This window comes from Streptopelia decaocto, assembly GCF_964273445.1.
Source record: "Streptopelia decaocto genome assembly, chromosome: 13".
NCBI lineage: Eukaryota > Metazoa > Chordata > Aves > Columbiformes > Columbidae > Streptopelia > Streptopelia decaocto.
The window spans coordinates 16,786,835-16,805,130 of record NC_138668.1 but is presented as its reverse complement, the minus strand read 5'-3'; the positions used below and the strand labels follow the sequence as shown (position 1 = coordinate 16,805,130).

General features: G+C 43.6%; 1 protein-coding gene across 1 annotated transcript in view; it reads left to right on the top strand.

Moving 5' to 3' along the window:
• Positions 1 to 18,296, top strand: part of SHISA9 (shisa family member 9) — a gene marked incomplete at its 3' end in the record, with an annotated part of 183,053 nt that overhangs the window by 153,502 nt on the left and 11,255 nt on the right. The window contains exon 3 of the mRNA XM_082064553.1: positions 8,807 to 8,962. Within this exon, the coding sequence (XP_081920679.1) occupies positions 8,807 to 8,962 (156 nt within the window). The remainder of the gene's footprint in view (positions 1 to 8,806; positions 8,963 to 18,296) is intronic.

The following is an 18,296-nucleotide window of genomic DNA, read 5'->3' as shown; positions in this document are numbered from 1 at the left end:
GATGATTTTGATCGTAAAATTAGTGCTGTCCTCATCTGCACTTCAGACAGAATATTGAGAATGAAGAGTCCATCTGTTTCCAAGGGTGTGTAGATAGCATTGCCTTCCTCTGACAGCAGCACAGAATCCCGCTGCACTGGAAGGAAACCTGGGAATCCCGCCATTCAGAAAGCGGCTGGGGCATGTTTGAACAGCACCAGCACTGAGCACCCAGCTCTGGGGTCTCTGCCGTTCTCCTCTGCTCCTCCCATGCCATGCACCACGGGCACAGCACTGTGCATTCCGTGACCTTCTTTCCCGTGTCCAGACGAGTGATGCTGTCTCTCTCATCAGCTCCTGAATCTCCCTACCATAACGCCTTCCCATAAAGACTGCATCCACAGTATGAACACAATAACCTTGTTCACCAGTGTCTCAAATTAGATAACAAGGTGCTAAGAGCTGTTATGCCTTTCTCTCTCTCGCCGGTTTTCAGCTTGCACCAGCAGGAACGTCGATGGTCGGCGCTGCAGCCGGGATGGCGTGCTGACCCTGCTCCCCGCTGCCAGCACAGCCCACAGCACCGCTCCAGAGCTCAGTACCTTCATCAGTCTGGCAGCGGAACTGGGGATGTTCCTGTGTCCAGCAGTTTTCTATTCGGGGGAAAAAAGCTTCCCCTCAGAAAACCACTGAGGGTATCCGTATGTGAAAGGCCATGCAACCTCTACCATGGAAGACAGCACCAGACCAAGGGGTTAATCACGTTGGCAGCGAACAGAAAACACACAGACCTTGGTACGTGAGAGGCCCTCACGTTCAGCGGCAGCTCAGAGAATCAAGAGTAGAGCACGTCGCACAGGACTAACTCCTACAACTGCTTGGTAGGACAGAGGAAGGCGCAAGACAGTGTGTTTGATGACAGGCATTTACACTGTAGACTGTCACTTCCATTAAACAGAAACATTTTTTTGCTGGTTGCAATGCCATCCCACTCATCTCAGATCCTTTTTGTGACGGTGATTAGACGGGTAGGTTGTCTCTGTTACAAGAACGTTTCTGTGATACGGCGCAGAGACGGAACAGATGACTGGCTAGTGTAAATTGCCATGAAAAGATACGTATTGTCTCAGAGCTATCATATTTAGGGAAAATACGACTACTCACATGACTCGTGCATCACTGATGAAAAATCAAGAAGTCTGCATATCACAAGGGACAGAGACTTATAGAGATGACTTACGATACCATCATAGACAGAGTAAGATTTCTCCGTGTGTTACGGAGGGTAGAATCTCATCTCAAGCTGCATTGCAAGGCTGCAAGTGTAGAGAAATGGAAGCAGTAATGATCAAAGCTTGGAAAGACTGCCAGATGAAGAAAGACTGGAAGGAGTGAAATTATTTACTTCAGAAAAGAGAGAAATATTTGAAAAGTGGGAAAAAAGCATATGAAATAATGAATGGTACAGAGGCTGGATTGCAACCGTCTGTTCTTGCTAAAATACAAAATGAGTTAAATTGCAAGATAAGAAACTAAGATTAGATAGTAGCAATACTTTTCCATTTAGGGCTTGTACTAGGCTGTGGAAAATGTTGCTGCAGAGCACCGTTAATTTAACAAGAGCTGAAATACCATTTTACCACTATGTGGAGAACAAGACCATGCAGATTTACGACAGTTAATGCAAACCAATGGGAATAAGAAGATTGGTGTTTTGGGGCATAACCCCTAGTGCAAGGGTAAGCACACACCTTTCAGAGACAATTTTGCATATAAATACCATTGGGGCCCTTGCACCCTCCTGTCACACATCTTGTACTGGCCAGAGAGTGGCCCCTAAACTGGAAGGACCACACATGTTACGTATATGTCTATATTTGCACAAATAATCTAATGGGTGCGCAGCCTGATTTTGACGTACCAGCTGTTGCAGAACATACCCTGTACACTCCTGCATGCAATGATGCTCTGGATGTAAGAATATCCTTGAAAACAAAACATTTAATGCAAATTCAAAGGAAGGGGCAAAGAATCAAAATAAAAATACTATGACAATGGCAATACAATACCTACAAAGAGAGAAAAACCTCAGGTTATCTAGGCGTAGGAAAATGCACACACACACAAAACCTCAGAGAAGGTCAGTTCAACCACATCGGGACAACCTACAGAGCGGCAAGAACAAGTGTAGAGGCCAAGAATGTGAGTTTCACCCCAACAGGAGGATCAGTCCCAAGAATGGAGAACAATCCTATTATCCAGGGAGGAGCTGGTCTGGAATGAATTACTTTGCAGGCATAGTCGAGTTGTTGAAAGCTCACAGCTTTCATCATCTCTGGGATTTTTCAGCAATAGCACCTGCAGTTTGTTGGTTAGTCTTGTAGGAATTGTGATTGTATGGATCTGTGATGCTGGATGAGCTAGTCTTATAATTAAGTATAATACACTCAAGAACAAAGAAGCAAATCTGCATGTTGGTGGCAGTGCAGTTAGGGATGGGAGGGGAGCAATTTTAGATAGTATTCTCTAATCACTCATATCTATCCTGTTTTCATAGCTATTATTTTCAATTTTCGTCAGCTCAGGGCATATCTTTTTCTCTTGAGTATCTGAAAATGCTCAGCTATTATTATATTTTGCTCTGAATTTTCCCTTTTTTCTCCCTTGACTTCCCAGTCTTCTTTTGTCTGTCTTGTTCTCATTTCTTTTGTATGTGTGTCTGCAGGTGGCTTTTACAGCAAAATCTCCTCTGCTTTCCTGCCCTTCCCCCATCCTCTCCCGTTGTTTCACTGCATTGCCTGTCTCATTTCTCCTTTTCCTTATGGCTGTAACTGCTCATTTACTAATAGATTCCACTCTGTGCCTATGGAGTTTTTTCATATTCCCTGTCTTCAAGTACCGAATCATTGAGTTCAGGCTCCTGAGAGGGACGAGTCCCCAGGCTGGGCTCAGAGCAGCTTCCACTCTCAAGGCTGAGGAGCAGGGGGACAGTGGCTGAGCTGGAGGGACGTCCCTGGCAGGTTGTTGGCTCTCAAGCTTATTATTGCTACAACCTGCCAGCACCCCTCCTCTAGCCCCCAGTATCTCCCATAACCTTGGCAGCTTCTTGACAGGAAAAATGAAAACTAGGTGAACAGCACATTTTATTCTATGAGCAACACAGAAAACAAAACAAACAAACAAAAAGTTTGGGGGCTTTTGCCTTGTCTTCAAACGTGACTGTGGTGTGTCAGGTGTTCCCACGTTGGCTTCTTATTTGTATTTAATAATTGCTGTGATGCCCATTCCTTGATTTCTGAATGAAGTGCATAAATTAGATATGACACTGTCTTAATTGAACGGAGTGCAGCATAACGGCAGCAACCAATTACATTATTGTTGTCACCATGATGCACACAAAAGCAACTCCAAAATTCACTATCGGGGAGGGGTGGAAACAGCCCAAAAAAGCCCTTTCACTTGAAAAATGCAGTAAGCTGTTAGTTGTGACATCTGGATACAAGTTCCAACTGCACAGGCTGAGACATAGGTCAAGATAACAGGCGGATAACATAATGATTAGTCTTTGTCAACTGCTGCGACTGTGAGCAGGAGCGGAGGCCTTGGCCTTTTCCAAAGGCTCATTGTTGGTGGCTGGGATGTAAAACCCACTTTCTCCAGCTATAAACTTGTGCAGCTTCTTTCCAGTTCTAGTTTTTTGTTCCATTTGCCTCCCACAAGCTTTTCTCTACCTAGACCGCTAAAGGGGGTAGCAGTGAAAAGCACTCTTCAGCAGCTTGCAGAACTTCTTTGCTTTTCTTTTTTCCTGTATGTCTCATTTTCTGCCCAGCAGACATGTAGCCTTTGTGTGGTGAGCTCCAGCACACTTTATCACACTCTTTCTTTTGGGCTACAGCAGCAAGACAAGGAGCAAACCATTAACACTACATCCAGAATGACTCCTCAGAGTCTTGGGAGGTTCGAGAGCAGCCTGGTGTTGTATTTCCTCGCTTCAGCAGAAAATAAGATACGTTGGGAATATGGCAGGGTTTTTACAATATCACCATTGCTAATCAGGTCTGACTATTCATGCTAGAAGCTGTGGCACAGACAGTGTTTTGACTCTTTGTGATGTTCATATTCTCTGTCTTTTACAAATAAATCCCTAAATTGGCAGTGGCACAGTGCAGCTGGTTCCATGAACACCGTGCTGGACAAGGTACCCGTGTCAGGTTGCCAACAGGAACGTATCAGCACAGCCACAGCTCTCAGGTTCAAGTTCTCCCCATTCAGCGAAGCCAGGTATCTGCAAATGCCAATCACAGATATCTGGTTTGTAAGTATGAAGGATTTAACTTGGCACTAGAGGTCAGTGATAAATCTGGTAGGGTATTTTTTCTGGTTAAACTTTCTTCCAACTGAAACCAATCCCTTGCATCCCAAAATACTTTGAATAATGCAAGAGATTATGGTTTACTCCCAAAAATTTAACGCTTACTGTTTTTTCCAATGTCAGGGAAAAAAGTCAAAATCTCAAATTGAAAAATCTCAAATTTCACATTGAGATCTTGTGAAGTAGTTGTAAACAAATTTGTTTATTTCCTGAGGGAATCCTTATTCAGTATTGCTGAAACTGAAGCAGTATTTATAAGAATAAGACAACACTGCCGAGGCCAATACCTTTTTTAGTTATAAATGTGGCTTTCCCAGAGCGGGCGAGGTCAGCCCGGTTTAATACCTCCTGGTTGCTCAGGGCTAAGCCTGGTCTCCCCCAGTGGTTAGACTTACACTGCCCATAACTGTGCCTGTTGCAGAATTTGCATTACACCATTGTTAACTTTAGTTACGAACATTTCCTGAATAGCATCCAAATATAGATGAATTTCTCCATCATCATTACATTAACTACGTGTGGAGAAGACAATGCAAGCATCCCATTTGCTCACGTATTTCTAGAAACCCAAAGATAAAGAATCAGCTCACACACAGTTTAGTAGGCTTGCAAACAAACTCAACATTCACCGATTACAGCCATTTAGACTAAAATTGAGTATGTAAATACTGAGTATTGAGACAGATGTATATATATCAAGCTGAGATTTTCCTTTTAGGTCCTAGGAGTCCATACCAATGGGAGTCTCTTTATAAATAAGAATCGTTCTTCAATATAGTTCAATGCACTTTGCCAGAGTTTGGCCTTTTGTTTAATTTACTTTGTGCAAATGGCCAACTGAATAAGTAATTTGAACTGTGTCTTCCATGTGATAACTTAGTCTTGTGTGAGTACCTGCGTATGAGTGAGGGGCACTGTGCAGTCAGGGCAGCACTGAAACAATGACTCATTAATTTGCTTGAAGTTCATATTTCAGGAGAGTTCTGGGCTTTTAATAAGACAAAAGAGAAGTCAAAGATGATGTGGAAATGGAAAACATATTTCTTTACATCTTCATAAACACTCAAAGAACCAAACCCCAGCAACTGGGTAGCCCAGCAACCCAGTAACAACGGAGTTTGCCACTGAACACCTGGACCTGATTAATTTCCCCCCGTTCCTTTCTGGGGGAACTTTCTTCACTATGCTTAAAGAGATGACTGAATAAAAATGATAGGTCTAAGTAACAAACACAGCTAGAAAAACATCCTGGTTAACCACACCTTGTTTACATCGGTTTTGCAAGTCTCCATAACTGCAAGTCACTTTGGCAGTGAGCACAGAAATACCTGTGCTCCACATACTCCCATCCCAGTGAAGTCATGATGTTTGACAGACTGAATAATAAGTATTGCCACAAGGGAACTTCTTGTAGTAGCATCTACGAAGTGCTGATTTAGCTCTACTCAGAAAAAAATGAGTGAGTGAATGTGGTTGTAAAAGGTTGACACCTTCCTTATAGTAAAGGTCCCACCCATATCTTTAGAGCTGCCTTGTTACCAAAATGCAGCTGTGCTGATATTGCTCCTCAAAAGTGTACTGGCAGGTGCAACCATAAGAGAGACACTGGATGTCCATACGAATGGTTTGGAAAGCATGGTCAGCTATTTTATGGTTTAAGCTGTTAGTGTAAGAGGCTTTCCTGAGCTGTACTCCAGAGATAGAATGGGAACGGAATAGGATTTCTTGAAATCTCGCTCTAAGAGAAGAGTCACTCTACTTAGTTACACCAGACACACTAGTGCTAGAGCTGAACAGAAACTTACTGAGCTTCTACTTATTAGAAAACAGCGATTCATTAAAATCACAGCTATTTCTGTGAAAGGGCTGACTTACCTTTCAAGGTAAACCTATCAAAAAGGATTCAGAAAGTGTTCCAGCACTTTTTTTGGGGAATTCTAGAATAGAACAGTTTCTGGTTTTCAATCCAAGATAATGCTTCCCCTTTTAAAAGTGAGCCAACTTATTGACCAACATATGATTTTGAAATTCTAACAAAATGTTTCTTCCAATCTGGCACAATATTCGCAAAAAAAAAAACCAAAAAACCACCAGAAAAAAAACACACCAAGTTCAGATTTCATTTGTTTGTTAAAAGAAAAAGAAAACCACTTACTGCAAAACTCTTTTGTTATGGGAAAATCATTTCTCATCCAGCTCAACCTACTACCCACAACCGGTAACAGCAAGAAGAATCATCCTGTTATTAGATGGTAGCACTTCTAGAATTCTTCCTGTGTTGCCTCGAGGTGCCCTCAGAAGGTGTTTCCATGTGTGTGGGAGGAGGATGTGATTGCTCTGCTCCGCAGAGACTGCACCAGGCAGCAGCCACAGACAAGAAGAAAGTTAAACCCACCCTCGCTCTCCTTCGCTCTCCCAGCAGTAAATCTGTTACCTGGCTCCAGAGCTCCTGCCCATGTGCTCAGCTTCATTAATGAGCTGCGGAAAACCAAGTGGCTCAATTTGCTTAAAATCTTGGCAAACTGTAGGGAGATTTGGCTTCTGCCAGAACCCGTGGGCACCTGGGGCTGGTCCACTCCCTCCATCACGAGTCTGCTTCCCCCCAACTGCCCCGCTTGCTTTCTCCACAGTCATAAGCCTGTGCTTGATGCTGGGGAAGTTACTGTGTTGTCACCAATTCAGCACCATGGTTTCATTGCAGGAGAAAAATGCACTTGTCTGTGATTTTGGAAGCCATGATAAGGTCCTAGGATTGACAATCAGCTCCAAATATCTCAAAATACACAGCCTGGAGAAAGACTCTGCAGAAAAGATATGCTGACCATGTTGAAATCTGTTGAAATTCAGGTCTGAAAACTGAGCGCAGTATACAATTCTGATCAAACTTTTTAGAGGCTGGAACATCAAAAATAACTACTGAATTATGGTATATCTGTGCAGGTTTAACTGAAATTGAGTTAATTTTCTTCATGCAGTTAGAACCTTTTCTTCTTGGTAGCTAGCAAGGTCTTTTGTTTTGGATTTAGTGTGAGAATAATGTGATAAAATTGTTTTTCCCTGAGATAGAGTTAATGCTTTATTCTCAGTAGCTAGACTGTGTTTTGGAGGAGGTACATATTGTAAGAACTCACTGATATTTTGGCTGTTGCCAGGGAGACCAAGGATTTTTTCAACTGTCCAGCTGCAGGTACAAAATAGCAGCTGGGAGGGAGAAGAATGGCACAGCACCTGGGCTGACATCCAGGCTGGCCAACAAAATATGCACCACCATTAGTGTCATGCTCAGTATACAGCCAGAGCTATATACATATCTGCCTAGTTATTTCAGTAGTTCTGTTTGGGAGTTCTGTTTGGAGCTCGGTGTTGGTTCGGCCTTTTGCCATTCTGCTGATAGGCAGTTGGCTTTTGGCCTTTCTGCCTTTTGCCTGGTCGCCCTCTCTGGGATGGGCTGTTCGGGACCAGGGTGCTCTCCCTTCTGGGACTGGCTGTTCAGCACAGACAGAGTTTGTGATAAACTGCATGATCACTCATTTTACATCATTTTACATATTTATTATTATTTTGTTATCTTATCAAACTGTTCTTATCTCAACCCGCAAGTTTCTCCCTTCTCCTTCGATTCTCTCCCCTATTCCACCTGGAGGGTGGGGGAGGTGAGTGTGTGGCTCCCATGGTCTTAGTTGGTAGCTGGGATCAAACTATGCCAATATCTGAGAAAGGAAAGTATCCAGGCTGTATTCGCTACTGCAAAGGAACAAATCAACTATAGAACAGATATGGAGTGAGTGCTGGTATAAAATGGTACATAAGCACTAATTAGCTCCTGCTTTTAGGTATGTCTGCTACAGAAAACATTATCTTGGCATGACATTGGGAAGCCTACTGTCAGGGAAAAGGAGAAAACATAAGGACAAAGTGTGAGCTTTGAAGAAATTACCTAATGATAGTCATGAGTCAAAATTGCACATTCTGCACTGTGGGGCATGTCTACAGAACACAACATAATGCTGTGCAAATAACCAAGCTGGTGCTGGTATTAAAAGCAGTGTAACTGCATTTATGCAGCAGCCTGCCTGAGCCAATTTAAATTAGCCTGGCTATTTAACTGCACAAGCTACCTTGGAATAAACTTCAAGTTTTGCTTTGTATCCTAATGCTGCAGTAATTCAGTCTTTATGTTGGTGTTCAATTGTTTTGAAAACCTATTTCTTAGTTCAAAGATCTTTTTCATACAAAAGTTAGCATCTATTGCTACAATCATTCATCAGCCTTTAATCACGCCATTAACTGTTCGAAGTACAGGTTTGCTGTACTCAGACTCCCAGTTTGCAGTAAATAATGTTTTGTTGCATTAAATCTCATGACATATCCTGTCTAATCTGTACTGGATAATGATGTTAAAATCTTAAGACTGATTTTTTTTTTCTTAATGCTTGTCGATTTTCTTTAATACAGATCCACCACAGATGAATAATGTCATGCCAACCTCTCCCCTCCTTCCTCAGATGGCACATCAACATTCATATCCCAGCCTGGGACAGATCACAAACCCATATGAGCAACAGCCCCCAGGCAAAGAGCTTAACAAGTACGCCTCTCTAAAGGCAGTCGGTAAGTAAGCAGCACGACGCATGACTTCTCCTTCAGATCAGTCTGCTGCCTTTGCTTTGGCAGCTGACATTCTGCTTCCAACTTAAAAACAAAGTCTTGCTCATCTGGATACTTCACGATAGAATTTCATACAGAATATCATGTTAGTTGGAAATGTGTGATAAATTCACAGGGGGATTATAATTAGCGATAAGAAAAGTACGTGTAAGAATTGGTGATCATATGCATGTGTGTTTGTATACGCACACAAAACCACACCATACCTATTGTACACCATTTTTCAGCACATTTAGCCTATTTGTTTGCGTAGTATTCAGCCCTACTTTATGCCCTGAATATGACTGTCTATGCATTTTGGTATGTATTTTCCATGCCTTTCTGCACAAACAAGAGAGAAAAACATCAGATATGTTGTAAATTTAAAGCATATAATTTAGACAACTACTAAGTACTTCCAAAAGGAGAAGGTACTTGTACACTTCCAAAGTAAGAGCTTTCACATTTTCTGCAGAATGTGCATTAGAGGAATATTCTGAGGCCTTATGATTTCAAACAATTAGTGCATCATAAAGCTCCTAATGAAGATCCCAGTGGTGGCTGTTTTCTGTACTGATTAATATCACAGACTATTATTTTAAGCAAATGGGGGAACATCCTCAACGAAACGGTTCTGGGGAGGGAAAAGGACAACAGTGGGTAAAGACTTCAACATCATTTTCAAATTGGAACCGTAAGCGTATAATGCTTTTCAGCAGCCTTAAATACCTGCTGCACACCATGTGCAGACAGAAAGCCTTTACCACCTTACATTTTGGGCCCTTTCTAGACAATAATACATCAAGAACTGGGGGGTCTATTCACAAACATCTTCTCACTAACCCTGGCTCAGTTCACGCGTGTGGATGCAAACATCATCTCCCCAGGAATGCAGAGCAGCATCACGCTGCACATTTCCAGACAGCTATTTAGCTCAGAAAAACAGCAGAACAGCTGAGAGCATTCTGACTTAAGAATCTAGTAGTCATCATGCCAGAAAATGTTTGTATCACAAACTGACATTCCTTTATCTGACCTCCAGGACAGCAGACCTCTAAGGCAGACATCAAAGTCCCATCTCAAATTGTTCAGCTTTGCTTTAGCTTGCCATTTTTGTCTCTTACAAATGGCATTTTTAATCTGTTTATACAAGGCAAGGGTTAAGAGCTTTCTGTTGAATGTTGAATACAGACAGTTGCTTTACAATTCCTTCTTCAAAAGCTGATACTGTGTAATGATGTGGTGATTATCACCGATTTATGCACTGATATCAGGCTTCTTTTTCAGATGTCAATTTAGGCCAAGCCAATCATCAAAGCTAAAAGGTACTTAAGCATAATAAAATGAGAGATGAAACACTCAAAAGAAACTTCTCTCATCTGCTCAAGAGCCACTGAATGTACTTGTTTCTTCAAATTATTAAATTAGAACTTAGATATTTCTTGGGTGTCTGAGTACAAGTTTTTAAAGCAGCTCGATTATAACCATACAGTTAAATCAACCTTGAAAGATTGTGCACTTCAGCTCCAGAAGCTGTATAATGCCTCTCAGAATCTTAAACTAAATTAAACATAACTCTCAGGGACATTTTCTCCCAGGATTGCACCACCTTCCCATGCTTGTCCCCTATCCTTTCTAACCCCTCTCCCTTTTTTCCCCATAGAACTACTGGTCTCAGACCACATTAGCCCTGTTTGATATTCAGGTGAGTTTTCACAGGAAAAGTACAAAAGCGCTGCATTGTTATTCAAACTTTTCAGCAGAAAAAACAATAGAGATTTTGAAACTGTTATACATTCACACTTTTTGTCTGGACGTATGGCACAAGAGTTGAAAACACTCTGTTTTTAACCACTTTTGGACTCTCAAGGACATGATTCCTCCCCAGAGGGACCTCTTGAGTACATCCCAAGATCACAAAGAGTTTTTCCATGATGTGAGCGGGCCTGGGAGCACGCTGAGGCACAGCGGCCAGCCCGCACCCGCAGAGCCCACACCAGCTTCAGGACAACTCTGAGAAGAACCTGCAACAGGCCTACATCAGGCTCACCACCATAAATTTAACCTGACAACATCTTTGAAGCAAACAGACGCAGACTGAGTTCCCCCAACCTGGTGTTCATGTCACAGGGTGGTGGCATTTTCATATGCCAACATTCAGAGTTGCGTTTGCAGATCCCCACAGCAGGTTAATGAGTACGTGCAGCCTGTTTCCCTTTCACAGAACCCCAGAATGCAAAGGATTGAAGGGACCTGGGAAGCTCATCCAGTGCAATCCCCCCATGGAGCAGGAACACCCAGACGAGGTTACACAGGAAGGTGTCCAGGCGGGTTGCAATGTCTGCACAGAAGGAGACTCCACAACCCCCTGGGCAGCCTGGGCCAGGCTCTGACACCCTCACCGGGAAGAAGTTTCTTCTCATCTTTCAGTGGAACCTCCTGTGTTCCAGTTTGCACCCATTGCCCCTTGTCCTGTCACTGGTTGTCACCAAGAGCCTGGCTCCATCCTCCTGACACTCCCCCTTTCCATATTGACCCCCATGAATGAGTCACCCCTCAGTCTCCTCCAGCTCCAGAGCCCCAGCTCCCTCAGCCTTTGTGCTCATTGAGAGTGGCTTGAGGGTCGATTCAGAAATTTAGTAAGGGATCTGTTCTACATTTCCCCCTGTGTTTAAGGCAAACCATATTCTTTTCAGTGCCTCTTACTCTGCATGATCCCATTGTAGTCCACTGTGCTTAATTATCTTCTTTAATGGGGGTGACGGTGGAGGAAGAAGCATTCTTAGTGCTTTGTAGTAACTGTAGCTATAATACATTAATATCACTCATCATAAAGTGGCCATAAGTGGTAAGAAGTTTAGATAACTGAAAAAGTGATGCTTTACCAGAGGCAGTATTAAATTAATTTCCACACAGCTGCTTTCTTCTGAACTACAGATGTCCTAAAAATTTGGCTGTCTAATTTTAGAAGTGAGCTACTCATCCCTCAGTGACTGGCTGCTGTGAAAATTCGGTTCATGGAAAAGTAGCGAGTCATAGTAATCTCTGTTCTGGATTGTGTCCAGGATCTGCACTAAATTCAGCACCTAAGACCCAAATGCTGGTGAAAACAAGAGACAACAGTGCTATTGCTATTAATTCACATTGTGCTGCTGAAGGAGGGTGACCAAGACCTTGGTAGTGAGGCCAAGCTGATCCCTAGGAAGCGATTTGAAAGCCAGACCCTGGACTCCAAAGCACATGGCCTGGCAGAGTGTAAGGTGGAGCTGGACTGGTTTGCACGTGTGCAATCCAGCGTGTGCACGGCAGAGTGTGATTCAGCACAACAGGGGTGGAGAGGGTTGAAAAGGCCAATGTGGGTGTATTTTATTTAAAAAGAAAAATGCTTTTATGTGAACCAGTTCAAAGTGCACAGCCAAACCCTTACACACTCAGTGGAAGAGGATCTTTTCCTCATTTCTTGTTAGGAATTTCTTTATTTGTTGCAGCCTCCAGAATTCCTTAAGTACTGACCAGCGGCTACTGACCAAATTCACCTTTTCCTCTTACTGTCTGCTGCCATTTGCATCTCTGAATAATGCAAGGACATTCTGTGCCTATTTTATATTCTCAGATGAGTGCCTGGAGTACAACAAGTTAATAGTGAGTTGAGATTTACTTACTGTTTTCCTCACCGCGTCAGAATTTTACTCTCCTTCTACTTCAACACATCCACCACCAGGGAAGCGTCAGCAGAAGGCAGAGGAGCCCTTGGAAATGAGACAGAGCAGCACGCGCTGCCTGACGGCAGAGAAGCCACCGCTCCCTGCACGGCTGCCCTGCCTGGCAGCTGCCCTCTGCTCAGCCACTACTGGTCCATTTTTGAGCCAGAGACTCTTTTTTCAACAGCAGCCTCTTTGTTCCACCAAAGGAATGTCAGAGACTGTATCTGAGGGAAAAGGGTTCCCAAGCTCTAAGACCGGCCCCACCAAAAGTGGTCACAAAGTGTTGTGTGGCAGACACCCAGGGTTTAGACATTTCAGTTTTTTGGTCACCTGAGACGACGTGATCCTGGTTTCCTTCAGTGCTTTTGCAGTATTTGATTATTTATGTGAAAAGTGCAGAAAGAGGTTTTTATGCATAAATTATTCTCATTTCCAGTTCATCAACCGTGTTTTTGCTCCATGCTTAAATGATTATTGCTCACTTAAGCAATCCGGACATGCCTAAAGCTACAAGCGGATGGAGATCTTGTATCTGAACACCTTCATGAAATTCGAGTCCCAGGACACACAAACGCAGCTCATCACAAAGCTTTATACACATCATTTGAGCACTCATTCACAAAGCATGAACAGTCCAACTTCAAATTCCACTCTGCTAAGGTGTAAGAGTTGGAGTCGCTCTTGTTGCTTAATAGGAGTTGGTAGAGCTCAAACTGACCTCACTGTCCTGAGGTGTTGGAGTTCCTCAGTCACATTGCTCTGCGGGCCTGGCTCACTAACAGGTAATTTTCTTTCCTGAGTTTCAAGGAGTGCAAAGTGACTTTCTTTAGAGTTTCTTGGTGGAAGAATTTTAAACTACCCCAAACTTTCTAAAGCCCTGCATGACTGGGAGAAAGATCGATCAGCTGCTGGAGAGGTGCCCAGACACACAGGTCAAAACTGAGAATACAAGTATTTCTACAGTTCAATACGATTTTTTGTTTCTTTCATAAACTTTCTTCTTCCCCCCTTTACTGTCTCACATGCACACAAACCTCTGAGGAAATGCCTGGGCATGACTAAAGACTAAGCCAACTTACATTTTTGAAAAACAAGCACACACAAACCCATGGACAGAATCCCTCCCTGAAACTCAGACCCAGAAAGCCTTCAGTGAAGCTGGGAGTTGTAGTCTCCTGTGGGATGAAATCAGATCGAATTGATTGGCTATAGTGAAGCTAGAAGGAGGACATAACTGGCAGCCTCATCAGAGCTCTGAGCCTCCAGCTCCCAGCATTTCTTGAAGCTTCACGGTTCTATCCCAAAGGAGACGTTAGACAGGGCTCCAGCTCCGCCTGCAGCTGCACAACGGCAAAGTGAGATTCTGCAAATATGACACTCAAAGAATAAATATCTCTTGTTTAGGTCACTGTTATATAGAAAATACTGTGGCTGCCTGTGTGCCAGTGCACAAGGCAACATCCCCCTCAGAAAGGTGCAACATGTGAGAAAACCGTCTGGTTTGTCCTTCACATCTGCACACACAGAAGGATCCAAACAGGAAGATCACCAGAAGGTTAATTCAAAGGTGCTACCTTTGAACCATCCTTCTGTCCTATATGAAATTTGGTGGTGCCTTCTCTTAAGCTTCAGATCTTCAGTTTCCATAGAAATTACTGTGACTATGCTGATACAAGTCTTAGGAGAACAGAAGTGACTTCACAACTGCCCTCTAAGCACCTGAGACCTGTCTCACCACAACATGAGGTTCTGTACTGTCTCCTATAGTTCATTGGGCTCTGGGCCGGAAAGAAATACTGTGATTGGAAAAATGGAAACACACCACAGGAGAAAAGGCTGTTGATACAGTCAACTCATAGAAAAAGTACAACTACAGAATTATTGGACACAATATACTTGTGTTACTTTACTTTCCTATACCAACCACAGTATTACACTGACAGGTAAATATTCATATTTCTTTGTGCTTTCATTTCGAAGAGTAGAGAAATTTTCATCTACTACTTCCACAAGCAGTTGCACAAAAATGGATTAAAAAAATCTGGGACATGGAAGTAGCTCCCTGGATGTAACACCGTGAAAACAGAGAGGAAAGTACAGACTAATGCATCATTTGTCATATCCAGAGGGTGATTCAGTTAACGATTTCATCTATCTGGAGGTATGTTTAGTGTCATGGACAATGCCAGACTGTGCAATCTGCCCGTCTCAACTCTGAACTACGGGTCTGTCTCAAGGAAGTAGGAGAGAAGAGCTCGGTATCTTTTTCTTACTGCCATTTACTTAGCCCAGTGCGGCTGGAGAATTGGAAGCTTTCCAGAGTTGGTTGGTTAAGGAAGCCTTTCACACTTCAGTCCCTGCACCCCCCGCAGGCGCAGGAGCGAAGCCCAGCAGCACCACCCGCCCCACCGCACCCCGCAGCTCCCTCACCGCCCTGCCCCGCGGGACCAGCAGCACCACCCGCCCCACCGCACCCCCGCAGCTCCCTCACCGCCCTGCCCCGCGGGACCAGCAGCACCACCCGCCCCACCGCACCCCCGCAGCTCCCTCACCGCCCTGCCCCGCGGGACCAGCAGCACCACCCGCCCCACCGCACCCCGCAGCTCCCTCAGCGCCCCTGCCCCGCGGGACCAGCAGCACCACCCGCCCCACCGCACCCCCGCAGCTCCCCCACCGCCCTGCCCCGCGAAGCCCAGCAGCACCACCCGCCCCACCGCACCCCGCAGCTCCCTCAGCGCCCCTGCCCCGCGGGACCAGCAGCACCACCCGCCCCACCGCACCCCGCAGCTCCCTCAGCACCCCTGCCCGCGAAGCCCAGCAGCACCACCCGCCCCACCGCACCCCGCAGCTCCCCCAGCGCCCTGCCCCGCGGGACCAAGTGCCGGTGGCCCCTGTGCCACCCGCGGCTCCTGCCGAGACCCCCAGGCTTCACATCCTGCCCCAACTGCAGACTTGCAAGACGTTTTCTTGCTTCCACTAAATCATTTAATTGTTTTCTCTGTTATTTACCAAATTGGCTTCTAATACCCGCAGGCACTCTGTCATAGGTAAATAAAACATGCTTGGGGAGCCTCGATCAAAATATTTTCCTATTATCATCCAGCACACTCATTTCTTAACAGTGAGGTACCCGCATTTAATTATAAATACGCTGTATGTGCAAAGCCTCAGTATCTTGAGCAGGATCAGCTGTATCACTGACATTCTTTTACAGCCTTTAAAAAACCCCAGGATTTTACTGCAAAACCTATGGGCCAATGTTGTTTGTGGGGCTGGGGGATTCTGCTGCAGCTACCCAGACATCCAGGCGGCCGCTGCCCATTTCGTCCTTTAGCAAACAACCCGAGCTGTGGAAGGGAACTCCTCGGGGATCCATCCGTCTCAGTGACATCCAGGCTGCCGGCAGGAAACTGCAAGCAGTCCTTATTTTACAAGAAGCAGCTTTAACACCAAAATAAGATGCTCTTCAACATTTCCATCTATGTCAGGGGTGTCAAACTCATTTTCGCTGGGGCCACATCAGCCTCACGGTTGCATTCAAAGGGCCGAGTGGAATTTTAGGACTGTATAAATGTAGAAGAAGTTACATTTTTATTGTCCTAAGATTACATTTAGCCCTTTGAACACAACTGCGAGGCTGATGTGGCCCCCGGTGAAAATGACTTTGACATCCCTGATCTATGTTGTCACATTTTTAAGACTTTAGCAACACACTGAACTCGTGAAAGAAAGGAAAACTGACCTTCAGGTCTGTTTAGTTTAGGTGATCTCAGGATTTTTAGGATTCTGGGTTGGATTCACACCCAGTGCATTTGTTTTGTCTGAATATGGTCCACTGCCTGGTTTTATGGTGGAAGAAGAATATTTATAAGGATCTATTACATTCTTAACCTATTTTTCATGCCAAAATAGCAAATTTAAATCTGTGCATCCTTAATTCTTATTCTTGAAATGTATATTCTTTCCACCCATGTTCCCTACAGTGGGTTCCCTACAATGGAGAAACAGCCTTTGTTTTCTTGTTACCAGCATGTATTTTGAAACAGTGAAAATGAAACTGTCACCAATGAAGTAATAGAAGTTCAGATTAGAAACACCATAATTCATCAGTTATACCTCATAGTGAACCCCAATCCTTCCACTAAATCCTAGGTTGGTTCTCTGGAAACTAATTGATTTGTACAATCCTTATTATGTGATAATGAATCAAAATGAAACAAAAAGTAATTTTCTCACGTTTATAATGCACGGTGGGCAGATCTAAAGTAACAGGAATGTGTTGACCGCTAGACAATGCCAGTCTTTGCATTTGATTTACCGTCCTTTGCTTGTCTTTGTCTCTGAAGACTGCAGCCTTCTGGGGTAACGACCTGCAGTAACCAGCTTTCCTTCCATCTCCTGAGACCAGTGATGGCCACAGGAAGGAAACCAGTCAATCTAAATTAAGCATGTGTTATTCAAGCCTATTTCTATGAAACATTAATGAATTATGCATGAGATTTTTTCACACATTAAGTGATGTGAAGACATGAGTGAGCAAAACTTTATGCTTAGGCAATACCACTAAATAAAAATGAATTTATGAAAACCAAAGCTCAGCTCACAGGAAGAAAAGTCTAACACCGTTAAGCATTTTCACTTGCAACCCTTCTTAAATGTCCTTCTCCATAACTGCTTTATTTTGCACTATAAACATATATCTACATATAAACATGATTCTCATTCTGCAATGCAATGTTTTAAATTCATTATTTAACAGTAGAGGTTGATCATGAAGATAAGACAATGACTCTGAATACTTGCAGATAAATAGCAGCACTGTGGGACCCAGCTGAAGTCTGGATTTAATCCGCAGTGCGACTTGCACGTCCCAGCCGCGGAGCCTGTGCATCCACTGCGCTGCTGCTTCTCAATGTACTCCACACATCTCTTTTATCCTGGACTATCAGATGTGCAGATCATTTCCAGCAATAATTTTGCAAGAAGAGTTTCCTACTGGTGGGATGTCCTGCAAGTGGCTCTCGGCACTGCCAGACCATCAAAACTGATGACCCAAATCCCCCAGAGACATTTTTCAACAAAGTAACAGAGATTTTGAGAATCTGTCTTGAGTTCATCTCAATTTTTAAATACCTGCAGCGCTTAGAAAGTGTTATAAACTCAGCATATGGAAGTCAAGTTCTAAACTATTGCAAAGTACCAACTTTGAATGAATTCTGGGGAAAAAGTCTTGAAGAGAATTTTTCTTAAATTAAACGTTTCTCTAACTTAAGGCTTCAGGGAAATACTTTTATTTATTGAGTAGTCTTTCATGCTGACAGTATTCAAAATAAATCTGGTTATAATAATTGATCCAGGATTTTTTATTTTTAAAACTCTGAAGGTGAAAATGAAAAGTAGCTTCTCAAGGAAGGGCTTTGATTTAAATTTTCTCAAGAACTGAGCAAAGAGTATCAGAATGAAGCCATTCTGAAATCCTACTACAATCAATACACTTAATTCAGGAATACATTTAGGAATCTTATGCTTGGGACACAAACTCGGTGAGAAACAGACTTCAATTCCTATACTCATACTTCATTTCCCATAGTTCC